The sequence below is a fragment of the Adiantum capillus-veneris genome, chromosome 23, assembly GCF_014529385.1.
Source record: "Adiantum capillus-veneris isolate H3 chromosome 23, ASM1452938v2, whole genome shotgun sequence".
Lineage (NCBI taxonomy): Eukaryota > Viridiplantae > Streptophyta > Polypodiopsida > Polypodiales > Pteridaceae > Adiantum > Adiantum capillus-veneris.
The window spans coordinates 125,785,288-125,808,721 of NC_140953.1; the positions used below are offsets into that span (position 1 = coordinate 125,785,288).

General features: G+C 44.9%; 1 protein-coding gene across 1 annotated transcript in view; it reads left to right on the plus strand.

Annotated features, from left to right (window-relative positions):
* Window positions 1-219: 219 nt before the first annotated feature.
* The window catches only part of LOC147428496 (Metal-dependent phosphohydrolase), a 33,267-nt gene continuing 10,052 nt past the window's right edge, over window positions 220-23,434 (plus strand). The window contains exon 1 of the mRNA XM_086497044.1: window positions 220-524. Coding sequence (XP_086353170.1) covers window positions 357-524 — 168 coding nt within the window. The 5' untranslated portion in view covers window positions 220-356. The remainder of the gene's footprint in view (window positions 525-23,434) is intronic.

Consider the following 23,434-nt stretch of genomic DNA (forward strand, 5'->3'; position numbering starts at 1 on the left):
ACGTAGCCTCAGGCTCCGCCGCACCGCCGACGGGTCATAGCGTGCCCCGGGGAACCTTGCGTCGAGTCCCCACGGTGCGCGAGTGCGTGGAGTGAGGCTAACGTGCCTAGGTGGGGGGTCCCCTCCCGTGGCCGGTCTTCGGGAGGCTCATACCCCTTATAGAGACAGTGCGCACCTTCAGCGATGCCAACCCTCCCGTTGATCGCAACGAAAGGCAGTGCCAACGTTTGCCCCCAAACGCCTTGGTGATAATTGCTCGCGCACAACACACTTACTCATTCACAGACTCCCTCATTCCCCCCCTCTCTCTCTCTCTCTCTCTCTCTCTCTCTCTCTCTCTCTTACTTAGAGAAGGAATGGAACAGGAACTCTTCAGCCGGGTAGTGCAGGAAGCAGAGGTCTTGGCGAAGAGGGTGATGGGTCAATGGGACTCCTCCCACGACGCCTTCCATGCCTTTCGAGTGCGCGATCTCGCTCTTTCCCTTGCATCCGAGGAACATGTGTCGATCCCTGCTCTCCAAATTGTACGCCTTTTGTTTCTCTGGCATGTGTGTGTGTGGAATCTGTTATATGAATATTATGGCTTGCTCTATTTGGGCGACACATACACTGCAAAGCATAATATCAAGCACCTAGTTCTATTTGTCCATCTCGAAAGGAGTATCTTTTGCTGACTAACAGTTCTTTAGGCCATGAGACGCAGACAGCAACATGAGTGCTTCCGTTTTGATTATGCATTACTCGTCTTTCCAAGCCCACTACTTACTTGCTTGGCACCATGCATGTTGGCTGATACATGCGTTTTCTTATCGTGAGATCCCCCTGAGTACACTGCGAATACATAGAAACTATGGCGAGAACCTAGAAAAATCTGGGTTGAAGGGTTAGATTAAGCGTTGTATAGACATGGTTTCACAGAGTATATGGGCTGGATAGACAATGGATCCTTGCAAACGTTTGGTATAAACCAAGAACGGATTGATGTGTCAAACGCATTGGGCGGTGCGTTTGACTCAAACCGACATTAGAGAGACACTTGTTGGCACAAACGAGTAACATATTAGTGTCTCAATTTTGACGTTGCAAACCCATCATGGTCTTTGAAGAGCTCTTGATGCAAAAGCAGTGCATGATTGCTTGTGAGCATATTGATCACTTGTCTTTTTGTGTGCTTTTAGCCTCTTGATTTTCTTTGTTTTTTTACTTTGTGTTTGCCTTTGAGAACGTTTTCTTGGATTTTAAAGAATAATATGTAATCTGTTTCCGGGTGATTGTAACTCGTGTTTCCCCAACCTTGCATGGGCTGCTTATTAGTTGGACTTGCTTTTTGCTTTTCAAGAAGGGTACGTATGCTAGTGGGGCCCATCTCATGCCCCATGGGCCCTTCTAGAGCATGTGTGCATCTTCAATATTAGCTTCTTCAAGAATGTTTAATTGTTGTCATTGAGAACTGTATCTTGGCTTCTATTTATCTTTTTTTTTCTCTCAAAGCTCTTGAAGCAAGCAAGAGGACAAAGGTCTCAAGGTCGAGGCACAATGCATGGCTATTGTAAAGTGGGCTAGGGTCAATGGGCCACATGTCTCTCAAGGTCGAGGCACAATGCATGGCTATTTTAAAGTGGGCCAGGGCCAATGAGCCACAGATGTCGCTTGAGTTTGATTTAGTTGGCATTGAAATCCAAGGTATCCATGCTAGTTATGGAACTTGGGCCACTCTTAAATTTGTATAAAGTGAGTAGGGTGTACCAATCAGAGCGAATCAGGAAAGATGCCCTTGATCAGGTACAACAATTAGATGACGTGAGGGTGCGTGAGAGAAGACGTCAGACGACAGTAAGAGGAGGGGAGAAGGTTTAGCAAAAGAAGACGTTAAACGACAGTAGAGGAGGGGAGGAGGTTTAGCAAAAGCAGACTTTGCTTTGCCTTGCATGCATAGGGCAAAGGGGCAAAGGAAGGGTGCAGTGGAAGTGGAAGAGGAAGTCCGCATGTCGCGTGTAGGAGCAGTGAAGCCAAGAGAGATTTTCTTAACATTTAATTTGCAAACCCAATTAACAGATTGGTGTTGCGTCCACATGGTATACACAGAGCGACAATGTTAGATTTACACCACTCTGCTGCTTCACTCAGGTCTAGGGCATACATGTACGTCTAGTATGTCTCCAGGCTGGCCACCCACTGCACTGTCCGGCCGTCCACTTTTGGGCCGGCTGCCCACCTTGTCCGAATGTCCTTATATTTCTTTTTCCTCTTGTTGGGTCGTGGGCTTTTATCTGGCATTGCCCTACCTCCCCTTGGGCACCTATATATGGGGTTAGGGGAAGCACTCACAATTATAGTATGACATTCCATTGTACAAGGTCTTCTGTTCTGGTAGTCATGAGGGTCTGATTGGCCCCCCTTTCACGTTTAATAGAATGATGGACATAATTTTTAGACCACATAGAAACTTCGTGGGTACCTTTTCTGATGACATGATTGTCTACTCAAAGTCCGAAGGGGAGCATAGGGATCTGTCACAAAGTGATGACGTGGCGGACAGCAGAAACCCTAATTTCTGCAAGAAACCCTAAAATTCCTGCAAACCCTAATTTTTGCCAAAAACCCTAAATTCCGGAAATCGCGGAGGCGGATTATTAATTTTTTTTTTTTTTTGGAAAATGATGAGCGACGCGAATTTTGCTTTTGCTTTTTAAAAAAAAAAAAAAAAGAGAAAAGACTCTCTAAGAGAGAGAGAGAACTGATGCTTTTGATTTTTAAAGCTTTTGGGGCTCTGCTTTTGGGCATCCCTTGTAACCTTTAAATTAGTGGTGAGGGCCTCACTTCTCAGAGCATCTGGACGCAGAGTCTGAGAGTGAAACCCTAACCGCTCTCTTGTACTTTGATGATTGATTAATACAAAAAGAAATACCGAAAGGGGCGCCAGTCTTTGGGGCCAATATCTCTAGGCACGGAACTCCGCCGGGCCAGTGGCAAATCTATTGTGATCTGTGAATTGTTTTGAAGTGGTTATTTGGTGCTGTCGCGGTTGATTCTTGACTTGGAGTGTCCAAGTTTGTTACAGTGGTATCAGAGCACGGCCGATTTCTCTTCTACGGGAAATCCAATCCCCGAATTTTTTTCCGCGGCACCTATGGCTTCAGGCAATGATCAGTCGACTCTCTCTGCATCTGGAGATGCGGGCTGGGATCACAACGAAGATTCAGGCAGAGAGTATGGCCCGCCTCGGCCTACTCAGGCGGAGCAAAGAGAGATGGAGCGTCGTCAATTGATTGGTGATGCAACAAAGATGATGCTCAATTTTGCCAAGGACCCGAAGATGGCAAAATATATGAACCAGACCTCTTTGAAAGAGGTACAGATGGAGTGGCAGAGAACCACAACACCACTCCCGAAACCCGCTCTCAAGAAACCTTCTGCCTCCAAGAAATATACGGAGAAGGAACTGGAGAACGTGGTTGATGCACGGATTGCTCAGCTTTTCGACGTGCAAAAGAAAGGCAAAAAGCACGGCAAAAAGCAGAACAAAGGTATTGACTTCCCGGGATATTTGGGTCGTCAGTCGACATTCGACAAAGCAAAGAAACGGAAGAAGCGTGTTCGATTTGAAGGAGTACCCAGTTCTTCTTCTTCTTCTTCTGACAATTCTTCTAGCTCCTCGGATTAGAGCGAAGAAGACAGAAAAAAAAGCAAAAAGCGAAGCAAGACACAAAGCTTCGGAACGGGCAAGAAAAAGGCAAAGAAGGCTACATCTCACCCAGAGACTGACAGTTCTACTGAGGACTCGTCTACAGACAGCTCAGATTCCGATGACGGAAAGTTTTATGCGAACAAGAAGAATTTTTACAAAGCCAACCAGTATGACTTTCTCGAAGATAAAAGCAAGAAAGTTCGAGAGTTTAAGGAAGGTGGCCAAGCACTTAAGTTTGATACTTTTTCAGGATACTCAGATGCTTCGAAGGCTTTGTCTCTTATACAGCAGTTTGACATCGCTTTCGCAGGAGGACGCTATTCAGAGCACTCCAAGATTCGGAGAGCTGCCTCTTACTCTGAGGGGAATGCTCGTACTTGGTGGTCCACGCTTCTATTAAGCAAGACTGTGCCAGTTACATGGCTGAAATTCAAGAGGCTTTTTATTTCTTCTTGGTTGACTCAAGAGTTTGAGCGAGATATACGAGCTGCTTGGAACCATCTCCGGATGACCAAGAGCGATACAGTGAATTCTTATTGTGAAAGATTCTGGAGCTCTTTTCTACCCGCCTCTTCATTCAAGAAGATCTCGTTCAGAGAACAAATTGAGCGGTTTACCTTGGGTCTACCTACAGAGATCCGAGATCACTGCTTGGAACAGAAGTCAGCTTCTATTCAGGAGTTGATGAGTCATGCGAAGCGGGGCTTTGCCATTCACTCTGGCAGTCTGACCTACCCCACAGATGAGGCCATGACACAACGAGCCAAACAGACTTCCGGGAATGAAAGTAGAATGAAAAAGAGCAACCCAGAGAAAAAAAAAGGATGCACGACCCAAGCTTACTCCTGAGGAGAGAGCTCGCTTCATCAGAGAGGGGAAGTGCTTTGGATGCGGGAAACATGGACATATTTCCGCAAAGTGCCCTGATAAGGCACAGAAAGAACAGAATGATAAAGACGACGACAGGTCTGAGAGTTCGAGAGCAGCTGAGGAATGTGGCAGAAAAGGCAGATAGAAAAGCAGAACTGGTACCACATGGCGTGGGACTTGCACCGAATCAAATGAATGAAAGTACAAACTTTGCCGTTTTTTTTTTGGGGCAAAGTGAAGGATCAAGAAGCTCTTTTGAAGGAGCCAAGGCCAACTTCTTTTCACTTGGAATTGGCGGCTCGATTTGGAACTGCGCCCGACAGACTGACGCCACTGGCAGAGGTAGTTCGACTGGCACCCGGATGGGATGTTGCCATTACACCGAGCATTGGCAAACTTCGTTTGCAATGACAGGGGTGTTCAGGGCACGTGAGTGACGTTCTACTCGGGATCCCTTGGTACCACAAGAACTACGCCGTGGTTGACTACCGGGCCGAGAAAGCGACTTTGATAAATGAAGGGCTTAGAGATTGTACTTGATGAACTTCAGTTTTCTTACTCATTCTTTTGGGAGAACTGAACCATGGATAAAAGTTGAATATGTTTTGACCTGAAGAAAAGAACGCCAAGATTTTTTTTCTCCACGCTCATGCCGATTGCTTTTGAGAGGGCCTGAAGATCATACCATTGATCTGATATTTGGAAGCACACCACCGAATCGGCCACCTTATTGTGTGAGCCGAGTACAGAATGAAAAGATTATGAACTCAGTGAAAGACCTCTTGGAAAAGGGTCTTGTCCAGCTTAGTACTTCACCGTATTGCTCTCCAGTGTTGTTGATTTTGAAGAAAGACAGATCTTGGAGAATGTGCATCGATTATAGCACTCTCAACGAAATCACCATCAAGAACAGATTTCCGATTCCTAGGATCGATGATATACTCGACAGGTTACAGGGATCCTCGTGCTTTAGCAGGATTGACTTGAAGAGTGGATATCATCAGATCAGGATAGCGCCAGGAGATGTCTACAAGACAGCTTTTCGGACGACTTTTGGGTTATTTGAGTTTTTGGTGATGCCTTTTGGCTTAACCAATGCTCCTGCGACATTTAACCGGATGATGGACAGGATTTTTCGAGAGTACAGGCTATTTGTTGGCACTTTCTTTGACGACATCATTGTTTTCTCGAAGAATGAGGCAGAACACAGAGATCATCTGCTTCAAGTCTTTTAGGCATTACGAGATCACACGCTAGTGATTAATGCAAAGAAAAGTGAATTTGTTTCCTACCATGGATACACTTTTTGGGACACATTGTGTCAGCAACACAACAGGAGTGCAAATGGACCCGGCCAAGATAGAGACTATCCGTGATTGGCCCGATTTGAGGAATGTCCATGAAGTTAGTCTTGGGACTATGTTCATACTACAGGCGGTTCATACGAAAGTTTGCAGAGGTTGCTTCCCCTTTGCATATCTTGACACAGAAAGGAGTACCTTTTTCGTGGGGACCCACAGAGGTGACTGCCTTTCAGACATTGAAAGAGAAATTGACTACGGGACCTATTTTGACTTTGCCGGACTTGCAGAAGTCATTCGAAGTATATTGTGATGCTTGTGGTCGTAGTCTGGGTGCGGTCTTGATGCAAGAAGGCCATGTCATAGCTTACGAGAGCCGTTTGTTCTCTAGGCCGGAGATGACAGCACAGATTTATGAGAAAGAGCTTTTGGCGGTTATCCATGCTCTTACTCAGTGGCGGCATTACCTACTCGGAGCGGATTTTATTGTCTTTACAGACCATCAGAGTTTGCGCTACTTCTTGTCACAGAAGCAGCTTTCGGAAAAGCAGATGCGGTGGGCGAACATCTTGTCACAGTTCCACTTCTAGATTGTCCATGTGCAGGGACAGAAGAATGTGGTGGCAGATGCTTTGTCTCGGAAACCGTTGGTTCTGGCTATTTCCGCGATACATCATAGGAGCTTCGAGGATATGGTCGATCAGTATGCCACAGATACAGATTTTGCAGATATTTTCACACGGATACGGGATGGGGAGACAGTAGCTGGATACTCCCTTCGGGAAGGCTACTTGATGAAAAAGACTATGTTGTGCGTTACACAGCCGTTGAGGGAAAAGGTTATGACTGATTGCCATTGTCTACCTTTTACGGGTCACCGCAGCATTGCTACCACCATGAAAGGGGTAGAGAGAGATTTCTTTTGGCGGAGACTGAAGAAGGATGTGGAAGAGTTTGTGCGCAGTTGCTTGGTATGCTAGAAGGTCAAGTTTGACAGGCATAAGGCACAGGGATTGTTACAGCCTTTACCCATACCCACCCACCCGCCCCTGGGAAAATATTGAAATGGATTTCATTTTTTTTTATCTCCCGAGAATACAGAATGATCACGATGATTTTCCGATTACATGGCACGCCTGAGACGATTGTCTCCGACAGAGACCCCAGATTTATGAGTTTGTTTTGGAAGGCAATTTGGGAGAACATTGGGACGCGGTTGCAGTTCTCGTCATCGTTCCACTTGCAGACTGACGGGCAATTTGAGATTGCCAATTCAGTGATTTTAGATTTATTGAAGTCTTGTATCTCGCATCAGAAGACTCAATGGGAAAAGAACTTACCTTTGGTGGAATTTGCCTACAATAACACGATACACTCTTCGACGGGGAAGACGCCATGAGAGATTGTTGAAACTGCTGCGAAGGTTCCATCCTTCCTGAGCACGAAAGATAAGATCTTTGAAGCGGATAAATATACGCGAGATCTGGATACGGCTTTTGCCAAGGTTCGCGAGACTTTGCAGAAGTCTCAAGAACGACAGAAAAAGGCAGCGGATCGCCGTCGTCGCGACATGAAATTGAAGGAGGATGATTGGGTGCTCTTACCTTTTGAGAAGGCACGCCTAAGAAAAAAAAAAGGGAAAGGAGAGGCTTTTTCCAAAGCTTAGTATGTGATAGTACGGACCTTTCCAGATTACTGACAAGATAAATGATGTCTCCTTCCGATTGGACCTGCCAGATACTTGGAGGATTCATAATGCATTGCATGTGAGTCTCTTGAAACCTTTTAAAGGTGATGTGCCTGATGATGGGGAGCCTGATGAGCAACCCGAAGTGGAAGAAAACGAGGAGATCCTTGTTCCTGAACAGATTTTGGCACATAAGGATACGAAGAATAAGGGTAAAGTTCGAAGGCGGTTCTTGGTTAAGTTCAAGAATTATCCTGCACTTGATGCGAAGTGGATGGAGGAGGAGGACCTAGCAGATACCCCTCAGATTGTGAAACTTTACCTCGATGCTTTTGGTTTAGCATAGTCTACTCCAAATGGAACCCAGAATTCAGCTTGGCCGAAGATCTGGTGCAGTGGGATGCACAAGAGGGGAGTTACTCCACTCCTTTGTCAACAGATGCCTTGATTTTGATACTAAAGTCACTGATGTCTCTTTGAGCTTCAGGGATACTGAGAGCTGACAGTATTCTGCTGGATGACTTTATGAAATGGAATTCCTGATTATGATACTGATTTGTTCTTGACTTCTTGTGAGTGCAGGAACTGATAGCCGAAATGACTGCAGCATTTTGGTCTGATTGATCTCGAATAGACATGGTTGCAATAGGGGTTAGTCAATCGGACATCGATGAGGTCCCGATTGGACCTAGATGTGATTGCTAGCTACATTGCCGATAAATCATGGTCTAAGATCCGAATGAATGTTGAATGTCATGTGATGTCCTGTGATGTCTGGTGATGTCCTGTGATGTCATGTGATGTGACTGTCGATTTTGTACATGTGCTAGATGTGTGTTCCTAGTACGTAGGTACTAACAGACAGTGTCTGCTAAGACGGTTTATGGCTTTTGTCGGTTTTGCAGGCGTAATTGCGGTCGATTACAATGCTTTCAAGAGGGGGGTATGTCACAAAGTGATGACGTGGCGGACAGCAGAAACCCTAATTTCTGCCAGAAACCCTAAAATTCCTGCAAACCCTAATTTTTGCCAAAAACCCTAAATTCCGGAAATCGCGGAGGCGGATTATTATTATTATTATTATTATTATTATTATTATTTTTTGGAAAATGATGAGCGACGCGAATTTTGCTTTTGCTTTTTTTTTATAAAAAAAAAAGAGAAAAGACTCTCTAAGAGAGAGAGAGAACTGATGCTTTTGATTTTTAAAGCTTTTGGGGCTCTGCTTTTGGGCATCCCTTGTAACCTTTAAATTAGTGGTGAGGGCCTCACTTCTCAGAGCATCTGGACGCAGAGTCTGAGAGTGAAACCCTAACCGCTCTCTTGTACTTTGATGATTGATTAATACAAAAAGAAATACCGAAAGGGGCGCTAGTCTTTGGGGCCAATATCTCTAGGCACGGAACTCCGCCGGGCCAGTGGCAAATCTATTGTGATCTGTGAATTGTTTTGAAGTGGTTATTTGGTGCTGTCGCGGTTGATTCTTGACTTGGAGTGTCCAAGTTTGTTACAGGATCACTTGACCGTAGTTTTCAACGAGTTACGTAAGAACATGCTACTCATTAATGCTAAGAAAAGTGAGTTCTTTTTGAAAGAGATTCACTTCCTTGGGCACATTGTTTCAAAGGATGGGGTACGCATGGATCTCGCGAAAGTGGAAGCAATTAGGTCATGGCCAGACTTGAAGTCCGTACATAACATTCGAAGCTTTCTAGGCTTATGTTCGTACTATAGGAGGTTCATCCGAAAATTTGCTGAGATTGCTTCTCCACTCCATGCACTGCAAGGAAAAGTAGTTACTTTCAAGTGGACAGCCAAGGAAATTTTAGCCTTCAAACACTTAAAAGAGAAGCTGACTTCAGATCCGGTAATCATTTTGCCAGATCTTTCGAAACCTTTTGTGGTTCAGTGTGATGCGTGTGGCCATAGTCTGGGTGCAGTTCTAATGCAGAATGGTCGAGTAGTCGCATATGAGAGCAGAATTCTTTTGAAGACCGAAAGGAACTTGCAAGTCTATGAGAAAGAATTGCTAGTAGTAATTAACGCTCTCACTAGTTGGAAACACTGCTAGGGGTTGACTTTGTTGTCCAAACAGATCATCAAACCTTGCAATATTTTCTCACACAAACGAAGTTGTTTGAGAAGCATATGTGACGGGCAAACATCTTGTCAATGTTCTATTTTCAGATCGTACATGTGCAAGGGAAAAAGAATGCGGTGGCTGATGCGTTGTCACGAAAGCCCCAAAGTTCAACAGTGTCAATTCCGTACCATTGTGAACTAGACGAAATGAAGACACAATATGTTGAAGATTCAGATTTTGCAAGGATCTATGATTAGCTTGTTGATGGGCAACATCATGAGCACTATATGCTTAAGAATGACTTTCTCATGATGCATGGAAAGTTATGCGTTACTAAACAGTTATGGCCAAATATTTTGATGGAAAGTCATGCTCCACCTTATGCTAGGCATCGTGGAATTGATGCGACAGTGAAAGGGGTTGAGGCATTCTTCTATTGGCCAGCTTTGCGTCAAGATGTTGACACATTTGTAAGATCATGCTTAGTTTGCCAAAAAGTCAAATTTGACATGCAAAAGCAACCGGGATTGTTGCAGCCATTGTCGATCCCTGATAGGCCATGGGAAAGCATAGTGATGGACTTTATTTTTGATCTTCCAAGGACGCAAACAGGCAATGATGGGATTTGGACTATCATTTGTAGGTTCAATAAGCATGTCTATTTCATTCCTTTGAGGAAGAAGATAACGCCAGAACACATGGTCAAGATATTCATGAGCAATATCTTTAAATATCACGGGATGCCTCAGTCAATTGTCAGTGACAGGGATCCACGTATGACGAGCCTTTTTTGAAAGGCACTGTTTGAGAATATGGGCACTACGCTAAAATTCTCATCTTCGTTTCATCCGCAAACTGATGGACAATCAGAAGAGGCAAATTCCACTGTCCTGGATCTACTCAAATGTTATGTGTCAGAGCACAAGGCAACTTGGGAACACCATCTTCCATTGGTTGAATATGCTTACAATAACATTGTGTATACATCAACAGGTAAGGCACTATTTGAGATAGTGGAAGGAGGGAGGAAAGTCCCGCCCATTTTGCAGATTAAGGACAAGATATTTGAGGCAGACAAGTATGTGGTGCAAGATATGGATGAAACATACAGGAAGATAAAGATTGCTCTTGAGAAAGACTCAGGCTAAGCAAAAGAAAGTTGTTGATCGTCACTTGTATTTTCACTTGGTGATTGGGTGCTTTTGTTCTTTGAAAAGGCCAGGTTAAGGAAAAGGAAAGGCAAGGAACGTTTGTTTCCTAAGCTCAGTATGCGATATTATGGTCCTTTTCAGATTTCAGAAAAGATCAGTGATATAGCTTACAGATTGAAGCTACCAGAAGGCTAGAAAATACATAAAGCTTTTCATGTCAGCCTTCTAAGACCTTTTATTGGTGATGTGCCAGAGAATATGCTTGATGAGGAACAGCCCGAAGTGGAAGAATTGGATGAGATTCTTGTTCTTGGCACATAAAGAAAGAAACATTAGAGGAAAGGTTGCAAGACGCTATTTGGTGAAGTTTAAGAACTATCCATCGTTGGATGCCAAATGGATGGAAGAGTGTGAATTGGTTGATTCACCTCAGCTATTGCAATCTTGAAGCCTTTCAGATGGAATCCACAGTGACTTGATGTAGCCTTTTTGAAGCAAGGCAAGAGGATGGTTCATGATGCTCAAGAGAGTAGTTAAGCAATTGTATCTACTCTTTCCATACAGAATTTAGCTAGAGAAGTTTGTGCTTGAGAGTACACTAGAAAACTTCTATGCTTGATATATGTGTCGTAGCCAGGTTGGTGGGATTGTTTAATGGTCCAACGCTACATTTTCGGAAGCATGTATATCTTGGATTCCCATCATAGAATATATGTGATATCAGGAGATACTGCATGTATTATTGGCATGCAAGCGAGGTCGCTTGCAGTATTTCAAGGGTGGGGTGTGTTACCAGGAGGTGTATTTTTCTTGCTGCCTTTCGTAAATAAGTACTAGATATTTTTATTTATTTTTATTTTTACTTGTTTTCCCCGGAACCCTTTAAAAGGTGCAAGTGGACATTGCATGGCCAGTGTGAAACGGCTACACCCGAACAGGTTTCTCACATGGGGAGTCTAGGACGGTCAGTCTGGGACTGGTCGGGCCAGCTAGCAGTGAATTCTGATGAGTATGGAAGCCTGTGCGCCAAACGAAGTTTGGGCCACTCGGAAAGTCACTTATAACTTTATAAGTCAGTGGGAACTAGGGAATTAACTTAAAAGGGGCAAACTGGACACATGGCGGCTCCAGGCTATTTTGCCATCTCCAGCATGAAGAGGGGGCGCCCAATTTGAGAGAGGAGGCTGAATTTTACACAAAGTGACCTACAATGTGTGGGAGTAGTGGGTGCAGGTCTACAGCTTTAATGGAAAGCTTGCCTTCTCCTGTGTCTCATGTAGCGCGATGACTTGCTCTCGTGCATCTCTCTCCCCCTTTTGGCACATATGGTAATGCCCCACTAGTTGGGCTACTCAGATGAATATGTACAGTTCTGGGGGTTTATGCGCGTTTGCCAAGGCAAGAGCCTTCTGAACAAGAACCGGATTAGCTAATTCATGATCCCCCATAGGTACGCGCAGTTCCATTGCGAAAGATTGTGATTCTAGAGAGTTTTCTCGCGTGAAAACTCGTCCAATCCACAGGGGACTGTCCCATTGCGTGCGAGAGCACTTGGGACACGCGTAGGCATGTTCGCTCAACTAAAAACGATCCGAAACAGGCATTTACAGCTTGCTGTGTTTTTCTGTAGGTTATGGGTTTCGCACCTAAACTGCAAGGGAACACCAGGGGAGCCTTGTGAGAGCCTTGGGATGCGTGTACAAGCTTTGGGCACCCGGCAGTGAAAAACAAAGAATTACAGCACGCTGAATTTCTGTGACAGCTCACCAGAAAGCTTCCAGATAGCGAGGGAATTCTTGGCCATTTCAGCCCGCATATCATCTGTGTTTGGGCAGTCATGTGCAGTCAGTTTTACATATGGAGGCAGCGGAGTACCAAGTGTCTTTCCCCCATCCATATGAAAACGATGTAGCACCTTATTAACATAATCTCGTTGAGATAGATACAGACGCCTGTTTGGTCTATCTCGAGAGATACGCATGCCCAAAATATGATTAGCATCACCAAGATCCTTCATGTCAAAGCGATTCTTTAAGCTTTGCTGTAATGCATCCAACTCCGTGACATTGTTACCCGCAATAAGCATGTCATCAACATACAAAATCAGCAATAGAAGAGATCCATCACTTGCCGTTTTTATATACAAACAGTGATCAGAATTACTTCTTTTGTATCCTTGAGACCTCATGAATGTATCAAACTTGTGATACCATGCACGGGGAGACTGTTTCAAACCATACAAGCTCTTCAAGAGTCTACATACTTTCTTCTCTTGCCCCTTTGACACAAAACCTTCTGGCTGCATCATATAGATCATCTCAAGCAAATCGCCATGCAAAAACGCTGTTTTGACATCCATTTGCTTTAACTCCATATCTTCAGAAGCAACCAGGCCTAAAACAAGACGTAATGTGGCAAGCTTTACAACAGGAGAAAAAATCTCATCAAAATCAACACCATGCTTTTGCTTGTACCCTTTAGCAACCAAACGTGCCTTGTACTTAGAAGAAGCATCAGATGTGACCTTGGTCTTGTAAACCCATTTACATGGCAGAGCCTTATGCCCTTTAGGCAAATCAACCAAGTCCCATGTATGGTTTTTCTCCAAAGTCTGCATTTCCGAAACCATTGCTTTGAACCATTTCTTACTGTCTTTCCGTTGCATAGCCTCTTTATAGCAAGACGGCTCACCACAATCAGTAAGCATGACATAGTCCAAAGACGGTTCATATCTATCGGGGGGCCTTGTCACCCGAGTAGACCTACGCACCCAATGATCCATAACAGGTGGATTTTCAGCCTGTAAACCATCAAAAACAGCAGGCTGTTCAGCCGGTTGCATCGCAACAACGGGCGGTCTAGGAGCATCAACCTGTTCCCCTACCGGTGGTGCATCAATGGCAACTTGTTGGGGCTGATTTTCAGCAGCTAATGGCTGATTTTCAGCACCATTTTCAGCATGTAAAGGCTGCTGAACATTGGGCCTTCTTGGCTGTCCATATGTAACATCTTCACGAAAAACAACCCGGCGTACTTCCTCGACCTTTGTGGGCTGTTTGTGCATGCAATTCTCATTGAAGATGACATCATTGCTGCGTATGATTTTCCGTAATGCGGGATCCCATAATCTATACCCCATTTCACCATCCTCACCATATCCTAGGAAAATGCATTTATGAGACTTTGGTTCTAGTTTGGTGCGCAGTTCACTCCGGATGTGAACATAGGCCTCACAACCAAACACTCTTAAATGTGCATATGAGGGTGGCTTGCCAGACCACACCTCCTCAGGCACCTTTCCACCCAAAGCCTTGCTAGGTGAGCGATTAATCAAGTGAATAGCTGTTTGCACAGCTTCTGCCCAAAAACCATGAGGTAATGCAGCATGTGACAGCATACTCCGAACTTTCTCTTGGATAGTCCGGTTCAACCTCTCTGCAACTCCATTCTGAGAGGGATTAAAAGGAGCCGTGAGCTCTCTTTTAATACCTTTAGTAGCACAAAAGTCAATAAATGCTTTTGATACATACTCCCCCCCATTGTCTGAGCGCAAAGACCTAAGCTTCTTGTCAGTTTGATTCTTAACAAACGCAAGAAACTTCTTGAAAGTATCCAAAACATCGCTTTTAGCACGTATTGGATACACCCACACCTTACGTGTAGCATCATCGATAAACGAGACAAAATATTTCTTTCCCCCTAAGGACAACTGTGGCATTTCACATACATCGGAATGCACTAAGTCCAACCTGTCAGACTTCAAAGAAAGAGACCTTTTGTGCGGTGTTTGACTGTGCTTACCATAAGTACAGTGCTCACAATGAGAAAAATCAGCATACCTCAAACACGGCAAATAACCACAACGAGACAGAGTTTCCATTCCTCTTTTACTCATGTGTCCCAACCGGCCATGCCACAAAGAAACACTTGGCTGCTCGGTTACGGCGACAACATGTTCACGCACACTAGATACATGCAAAGGATACAAAGTGTCTGATTTACAACCCTTGGCTACAATCCGGGCCCCTTTACAAATTTTCCACTTGCTATCACCAAAAGTGGTGTGATAGCTTGCATCATCTAGCTGCCCTGTACTAATCAAACTCTTCTTGAGTTGTGGCACATGGCGCACTTTGTGCAAAACATACCATCAGCAAAGGAAAACTGGACACTGGCAATACCTGCAATGTCACATGCATAGTTGTCTCCCAAATAAACAGTGCCCTGCACCTCACCTGAGTACTGTGTAAACCAATCCCTATGAGGTGTTACATGAAAGGAGGCACCTGAATCAAGAATCCAAGTATGCATGTCCACATCAGAACCCATAGCAAGGGTATGTGCATCCACAGAAGAGGCATTGAGTACATCAGTGCTGCTGTCACTGTCACAACTACTAGCAACATTGATTTCCTCAATCAACACAGTGCTCTTCTTGGCATGTCCCTTGTCCTTTGCATCAGTTTCAGCACCCTTGTTCTTCTCTTTCTTCCACTCATAGCATTCCCGTTTATAATGCCCTTTCTTTCCACAATGATGACACACAACATCTTTCCTACGAGATTTGCTGCGTGCCTTGTCCTTACTGTCAGATTTCTCCCTCTGTTGAGACCTGCCTCTCAAGTGCAATGCATTAGAAGACCCACGTGTGGTGTTCTTCCTGTTCATCTCTTCCATCAAGAGAGAACTCTCTACATCTGTATACTTAAGTGACGCACTTGAGTTACTAAGAGCTGTCCGGAATACATCCCAACTCTCGGGCAATGTGCATAGCAGAAAAGTAGCTTTGAACTCCTCATCAATCGTGAATTTCAGCTCTGTCAGTTGGATGAAAATAGAATTGAATTCATTGAGGTGCACTGACATGTGCGTGCCCTCCTTCATGCGGAGATCCATAAGCTTCTTAAGCCAATACACTTTACTGGCAGCACTCTGCTGTGCATACAACTCGTCTAAACGCTTCCACATGCCCCATGCTGTCTGCTCATTCTCTACATTGAAGAGTAAATTGTCAGACACCGAAAGCATGATCGTGGAGCGAGCCAACTCGTCCACTTCTTCCCATTCTTCAACCTCCATATCAATCGGTTTCACACCCTGTAACTTAATAGGTTTCGCCTGTTTCTTCTGCAACATCACATTATAACATTGCTTCTTCCATATAGCAAAGTTATGGGCACCTTCAAGCTTGCGAATGTGCAACAAATTGCCACTTTCACTGCTAGAAGCCATTCTGAGTGATTGCAAACACTAAAACCCTGTTTTGCCGACCTAAACACGCCCAAATGTGCGCAATCGGGTAAAAAACAGCTTGCTGTTACAGAAAAACAGCGAGCAAATTTCACGCAAAATCACCCCAAAACGGCGTACATTCACTGCCAAACCCTTACCAAAGGTTTCCACAAGGTGTATACATCATTTGCTTGCTGAAATTCCCTGTTTTAGGGCAAAAATCAGACCTGTAAACACCTGTTTTGCTGAATTTTCAGAACCTCGTTGGTGGAAACACTTGTAAGATTGACCTGTGAGACTTGCCCTAATGAAATTGCATCAAATTGACCCCGAAATTGGTCAATTTCAGCAGAAATAGGCTGCTGTTCGCCAGTTTTTGAAACCCTAATTTTGGGGAAACTGTCACCGGAGGTCAATTCTACACGGTGAGAGGATCCCTTCGCGACAGAGTTGATCGAAAACGGTTGAATATCCTTCCCGCAGCGAGCAAGAACAGAATTCTGATCTGTGTTGCGAAGATGGCTCTCTTGGAAACCCTAGAGCTCTGATACCATGTGTGGGGGAGCAGGAGAGAGAGCCCACTTGCTGTCCTATGCAATGAGAGTGAAGGAGAAGAGGAGATTGGCGCAGAAAGAGCACACGCAGAGAAAACGTGAGAGAGAGAGAGAGAGCTCGTTGAATTTTTGGGAAAAGCCACGCTAGTGTTCTTTTGGGCTTCACATTTGAGTATATGAGTAAGTGACTAGGGGGCCATTCACACTTGGGCCCCCTCACTTATAAGTCTTTTTAACTTATAAGTTATAAGTACAAGGCACTTAGGCCTTTATTCCCTAACAGGAATCCGCCCTAGATATGTACTTTTGACCTACAGTGGTTTTGCGTCGTTATGCTACCAAAATCAGGTCGGAAACCTGCGTTTTCAGCCCTTGCCAGGTTTGGACAGCTTTGTACTAAGTGGTTGGATCGTATACCTTAAATTGAATAACGAAATACCGAAAGGGGCGCCAGTCTTTGGGGCCTACAAGGTGTCGGTCTCGTGTGCGCAGTGTCATTCTAGTCATTGGACGCATCTTTGTTCTCTTTCCTTCTCAGTGCTCTGTGTAAAGTTAACAGGTAATTGAAATAGTACCGCCCTCTACGTTGTACAGGCCGGTTATAGAGGGCTCGGCAATGTCCAAGAGCGGTGGGATCAACACGGTTTGAAGCCGGCTTACGGGACTTCCATGGCTCTGTTAGTGGATCTATGGATAACAAACTGCAACAGTTTAAAGTTGATGGGAAAAACTTGCCCAACTGTGGTTTAATGAAGGTTCTTGAGGCCTTGGAGGTGGGTTTTCTGAGGGTTGCCACATGGCCTAAGATAATCCCACATATGGGAAAAGAACTGAAGGGGCATGGGTTTATATCCTCGGCCATGAGTCCTCACTTGGCAAGAGAAGGGAGAGAAAGGGAGTCCTCTCCACGTTGGCCACGGCGGCTCTCTGTCAGTGGTGCAGGGAACGCTGCCCGGGCGTGGTCGTGGTGCGAACGCCAGAGGCGGTGGTGTCGTGCATCGCTGGGCACCCGCGCGTTTAGTTGCTGACGTGGTAGGGCCGGTCCCACGCTTGCCATCTCTTTTGAAGTGAATGGGGAGCCCCCACTAGCGCTAGCGCTAGTGCAAAGGGGGGATGGGCATCCCGCGGCAGTGCTGAGAGAGAGGGAGAGAGAGAGAGAGAGAGAGAGAGAGAGAGAGAGAGAGAGAGAGAGAGAGAGAGAGAGAGAGAGAGAGAGAGAGAGAGAGAGAGAGATGGTCGACATAAAAGGCAATTCACATGCAAAAGCTTCGAGTTCAAGGGGACAAGTGTCCGTTGCTCATCGCTTACTAAAAATAGCCGAATGGGCTCTATAAAACCCAATTTTTGGGCATTTTTGAAGAGTTCGGAGTTTTTTTTGGAAGGTAATCACAGAGGGATTTGGAGAGCAAGAAGAACAAGAGGAGGAGAGATTTTGGAGGCCATTACGGTGGCGGAGAGAGGAAAATTTCCTTACCGCCATCGAGATCATGGCGAGCTATCTGCTTCTACTTCTACTTAATTTCATAAATTGTTTCTTTATTATCAATATTCAGCCGGGTTAACCCATTGTAAGGGAGCTTAAACTCCTTAATCTTCAACTAATTTACATTATGGTGCCGCTTGGACAAACGTGCGTCTTATCTTGTTCGTGCTAGCAAATCTGTTTATTTTCATACTTTATTTCATCTCAAAGCAATTATTAGCCTATTGTGCGGCGTGGTGCTTCTTCTTCTCCTCTCTTTTCCCACAGCTAGCAGCTCGGTGCTGCCTTCGAACCCTTAATCCCCGACACCGCTACTTCCACATCTTTGAGGCCCACCTTGTCCCACCGGTAGAGACTTTTCGTGACTTTTGACTGGAGCTGATTCATACACTTAAGGGTTAGTTTGAGAGACTTCAGGGCAGCTCCGATCGCCTGCGAGAGCGCCGAGAGGGCTTTCTTACGACTTTGTCGCCCATGGCCTTTCTTCACCATGGTCCAAGGTGTGCCTAGATGGCACTATCGGCCACCAATGTCGCTATTTTCTCCTCCCATCTCGTGATTTAGCCCTCATTGTACATACTTTGTTTCCTTGAGTAACAATATCATCGTGAGTTTTTTTGCCCATCTCAGTGTCTTCCAAATGGCGACATGCCTTAAAGATGCAAGCATAGGTGATTGCATTCGAAGAGATGCGCTCGCTTTGCATCAGCTGAAAACGGTTCAGAGCTTCCTGGCCCCACCCCTGTTTGGCATATCCTGCAATCAATGCATTCTAAGACTTGACATTCTGGACACGCAGACCCCAAGAACTCATTGCGCTTCTTGAAGTACCACATCTTCCTGGCCCTGCCCCTGTTCCACATATCCTGTAGTTAGTGTGTTCCAAGAGTTAACATTCCATACAAGAAGCTCCTCAAACACTTTTGTACTTTGTGAAGTACACCATATTTGGCATACACGTCGACCAACGCAATGCCGAGCACAACTTTTTCCAGCATCCCCTAACTAACAATATCATCGTGAATTTTGTTGCCCATATCGATGTCGTGTAGTGCCACATGCCTACAAGACAAAAGCATAGGTGATTGCATCTGGAGAGATGCCCTCGCTTCACACTTGCTGAACACAGCCGAGGGCTTCTTCCTGGCCTTGCCACATTTGGCATACATGTCGGCCAAGGTAGTGCCAAGCATAACATGTTTTTTCGATAGTCTCTGACTAACAATATCATTGTGATTTCTTATGCCCATCTCAATGTTTTCCAAATTCCCACTTGCTTTCAAGACGCAAGCATAGGTCATTCCATCTATGGAGATGCACTCGCTTTGCATCAGCTGAAAACAATCCAGAGCTTCCTTGCCCCGTTCCTCTTCGGCATATCTCGCAATCAATGCATTCTAAGACTTAACGTTCCGGATGGGCAGCTTCTTAAGAACTCTTTGTGCTTTTTGAAGTACAACACATCTAGCATACACGATGATGACGTGTTTAACAGCCCTTGACTAACAACATCATCATCAATTATGTTGCCCATATTGGTGTTCTACACATAGCACCACATGCCTTCAAGATGCAAGCATAGGTGATTGTCACAAACAGGAGCGCATAACAATATAAAATACATTCGGATAAATAGAATTTATCACTTATTATTGAAGCCAAAGGATATAGAGAGAAATGGATAGAGAGAGAGATAGAGGGTGAGAAGATCGACACAGTAGTGGGGACCAAAAGATGGGCTGGTCCCCCCCCGTAATAGTATCTTTATTACTGAGGAGAAGTCTATACAAGCACTTGAACCGAACGTATTACCACGTTCGTTCTAGAATAAGACTTGATGGTTCCCAGAAGCCTTAGCTTCCGATTCCTAGGGCAAAACCCTATTCCAAGGAACGGCCGTTCCTTATTCCAATTCCTCGAGAATCAAGGTTCTCGCCTCTGGATCTCACCTTCCAGACTCAGGGCATGGCATCCCTGCAACTCTTTTCCAACTCTCTTTCCAGAGTCCTCTTCCCGCAGAACAACTCTGCTTCCCGGACACGAAGTCCTTACTTGGGAATCCCAACTTCCGGATCACAACTTGAGAGACTACCTCTCTCCGATCCGTGGATCTACTTCCCAAACTCGGGTACGAAACCCTTGGGCTGATCTGGCTCTAGTTCCTTAGAGCGCTTTTCTCCTGCAGAGGCTCATACCTTCCTCTGCTCCTACTCCCTCACTAAGAGGAAGTACACCTGCAAACAAATACTCAGAGTTCATAACATGAAAATCGTTACCTTCAAAGTCTCGACGCTCGAAACGCAACTCCGTTCTCAAAAAGCAATTCCCCGGAAGAGATCTCTCTGTCACAAATACGGAAGCGTAGCTGCTCACTCAGATAAATATCATGCGGAATTTAAGAGAGACAGTTCAACATGACGAGAGAGAGAGAGAGAGAGAGAGAGAGAGAGAGAGAGAGAGAGAGAGAGAGAGAGAGAGAGAGAGAGAGAGAGAGAGAGAGAGAGAATTGACAAAGTATTGGGGACCAGAAGATGGGCTGGTCCCCCCCCGTCAAGAGTATTCTTTTATTCAGGGATAATTCGTATACAAGCACGAGAACCCGAGGAAACCCCTCCGTTCTGTAATCTTAGACCCGAAGGTCATGCTTTCCCGTAAAGGGCTTGGGCACAAGGCGGTTCCTTCCCTTAAGGGACTTAGGCGCGAAGCCGTACTTGCCCGTAAGGGACTTAGGCGTGAAGCCGTACTTCTCGTGAAGGGCCTTCCCGTAAGACGGGAGATTCCTGCAAAACAAACCACACAAACACGCGACAACAATTCGTATGGCGAATCCACAATAGATACCTGTCGCTCTTGTGCGGGAAAAGCGACTTCCGTGCTTCGTAGTCTCGCGATCTCTTGCGGCAGAGTCTTCTCTTGCTGATGTTGGTACCTCCCGTGAGTGAGGGCATGTGGTGCTTTTATAGCTCCCTGGCCACGGCACGAATAACTGCTCGCGTAGAGATCGCACCGTTTTTTTTTTTTTTTTTTTTGCGCTGTTCTACCCGAAATAGGGAGAGAGAATTCGTTGGCTGGTTTTGTTGCTTTATCTTCTAAGTGGGTGGTCGGCATATTTTAAAATTGGTCTGAACCTGTCGAAAAACTCAATAAAACCTTATAAGTTAAAACCAATGCATTTAACAACACTTCCAAAGCGTCCCTGGATGCAACCACATGGACGAATGCAATGCAAACATAGATTCCTCGCGGGAAAGCGTCTGCCTTCCCGCGATTGTTCCTGCTTTTCGTAAAAAGCTTCATTGAACCCATTTTTATTCTTGTGCTTGCGTTCTTACGCGTATTTTCTTACTCAGTTCAGATTTCCTCCTTAGACTCTTAGTGTGTCTCCTTACCAATGAACCTGTCACCCATCTTGTGACTCATCAGGGACCACCATTACCTGGTCTTCTCCCACCGAACTAACAGGCCAACTCCCTCACGGTGCTTCTTGTCACCCATCATATGACACACCAGAGTTGTCTGTTTCCTGATGGCTTTTCTTACAGATATGTGATTCCTTAACTTATTAGTTAACTTGTGCACATTTCTTATTAAGGTCCTAATTCTAGAAAATAGAAATTAGAAACAAAATAGTTAAATTAGTTTCATCCCTCTCACTTATAAACAGTTCTCCTCAACTGTAGAGGTCCAACTGAACTGCCGGGGAAAAACCGGAAAGATTCCAAATCTTACTCAATGGTGAGTTGAGCTAGTCCTTTCTCAAAAGAGAGCTTAAAAATTAATTTAAATAAAATTCAAGAATTCAATACTTACCTTACCGGTTCATGTCCTTCCTCTAGTACCTCGAGGATATCCTTCACCATTCATCAAACTTACGAGCCATGTAAGAACTCGTCATTCGCGTCTTTCCAACAGATTGGAAGTTTCCTCATCCGAGAATCTGTTAACTCAATTCCACCTTCTCAATCCCGAGAAGAATAATCCTCCTAGAAATCAATCTAGGCATTTGTCCTTGCGCATAATCCTGCGCTGTTAGTCCAGAGGGTATTAAACCTCTTGTGTCCTCCCACATAGGGAATGCCCAAATCATAAGAGTATTAATTTCGATATCTTCCTTCACAAACAAGGTCTTCGATCACCTTAAAGAAGGTTCTTGTTTCGGGCCGTCGCTCAACGTAGGCGAGCGGTTCCAATCCGAAGATTCCTTGTGCACGGCGGCACTTCCTTCCAATCTTTTCCTCCTGTAAGTTATTACCACTAGCAGTGTTCTCGTGACGCCTACTAGCGTCTCTTCCTTGCAGAGGCCATCCTTGCAAGCATCTAGGATTCCTCGCAAAATCTTAGGCAAATAAAATTCTAGCCATACCATTCTGTGAACATAAGTTCAAACTTGGCCCACTTAAGGGTGAACCCGCTTTGGATCTCAAGGATGTTCTCCCATATGTGGTTAAGGTAATTCTTACCATTTTAAAATGGTTGGCAAATTTTACTCTTACGAACATAATAGTTCGAATTTATTCCAGCATCGTGTAACTGCTACTTGACCTGCTCATGGAGAAACATATACCGCAACCAAAAGTTGCTACTGTAATAATAAAAGCACATAGCGTACTCAATAATCAACGACCATCAGAAAACCTCTTCTCTGTAGAGAATCCTTCTACCGAACACATCTCAAATAGAGATTCTCGTGTCGGAATATCCTTGTGCATAAAAAGGCGCTCAAGAGAGTATAACAAACTCTCGTCCAGTTCCTTGGTATAGGTCTGCATCTTCGTGTGTTATCCATGTACCCAAAGGTGTACATAATTCTTAAGCTGTGTTAGAGTTTTGGTGAACGTGGGAAATTACCTTCCCTTCGTAAGATCCTTAGAGCGAAGACGCTCAACTTGACGATCCCTTGGCTCGATCTTAGAGCAAAACCCGCTCATTAAATAACTAGTATTTCAATCCTTGGATTCCTCGAGCACCGGCCGTAGTCCTCGCTTGTTCCTTCTCTCATAAAGAGAGTGTTCATTCATTTGTGCGAAAAGCACTACCATGTCCTCCCTGACCGGGTAGGGGGTGTGGGCTTAAAGAGTATTCAAGCTTAATGAAAGCTTTGCTTTGCTTGGAATCTCGGAATGGTTCCTTTCTTTCTGCCGTCCTACTCAGGGCATTGCATCCCTGCAACTCTTTTCCGACTCTGTTTCCAGAGTCTTGTTCCTGCAGAATAACTCCGCTTTCTTGGACATGAAGTCCTTTCCTTGGGAATTTCAACTTCCGGATCACATCTTGAGAGTCTACCTCTCTTCAATCCGTGGATCTGCTTCCCGAACTTGGGTACGAAACCCTTGGGCTGATCTGGCTCTAGTTCCTCAGAGCAATTTTATCCTGCAGAGGCTCATG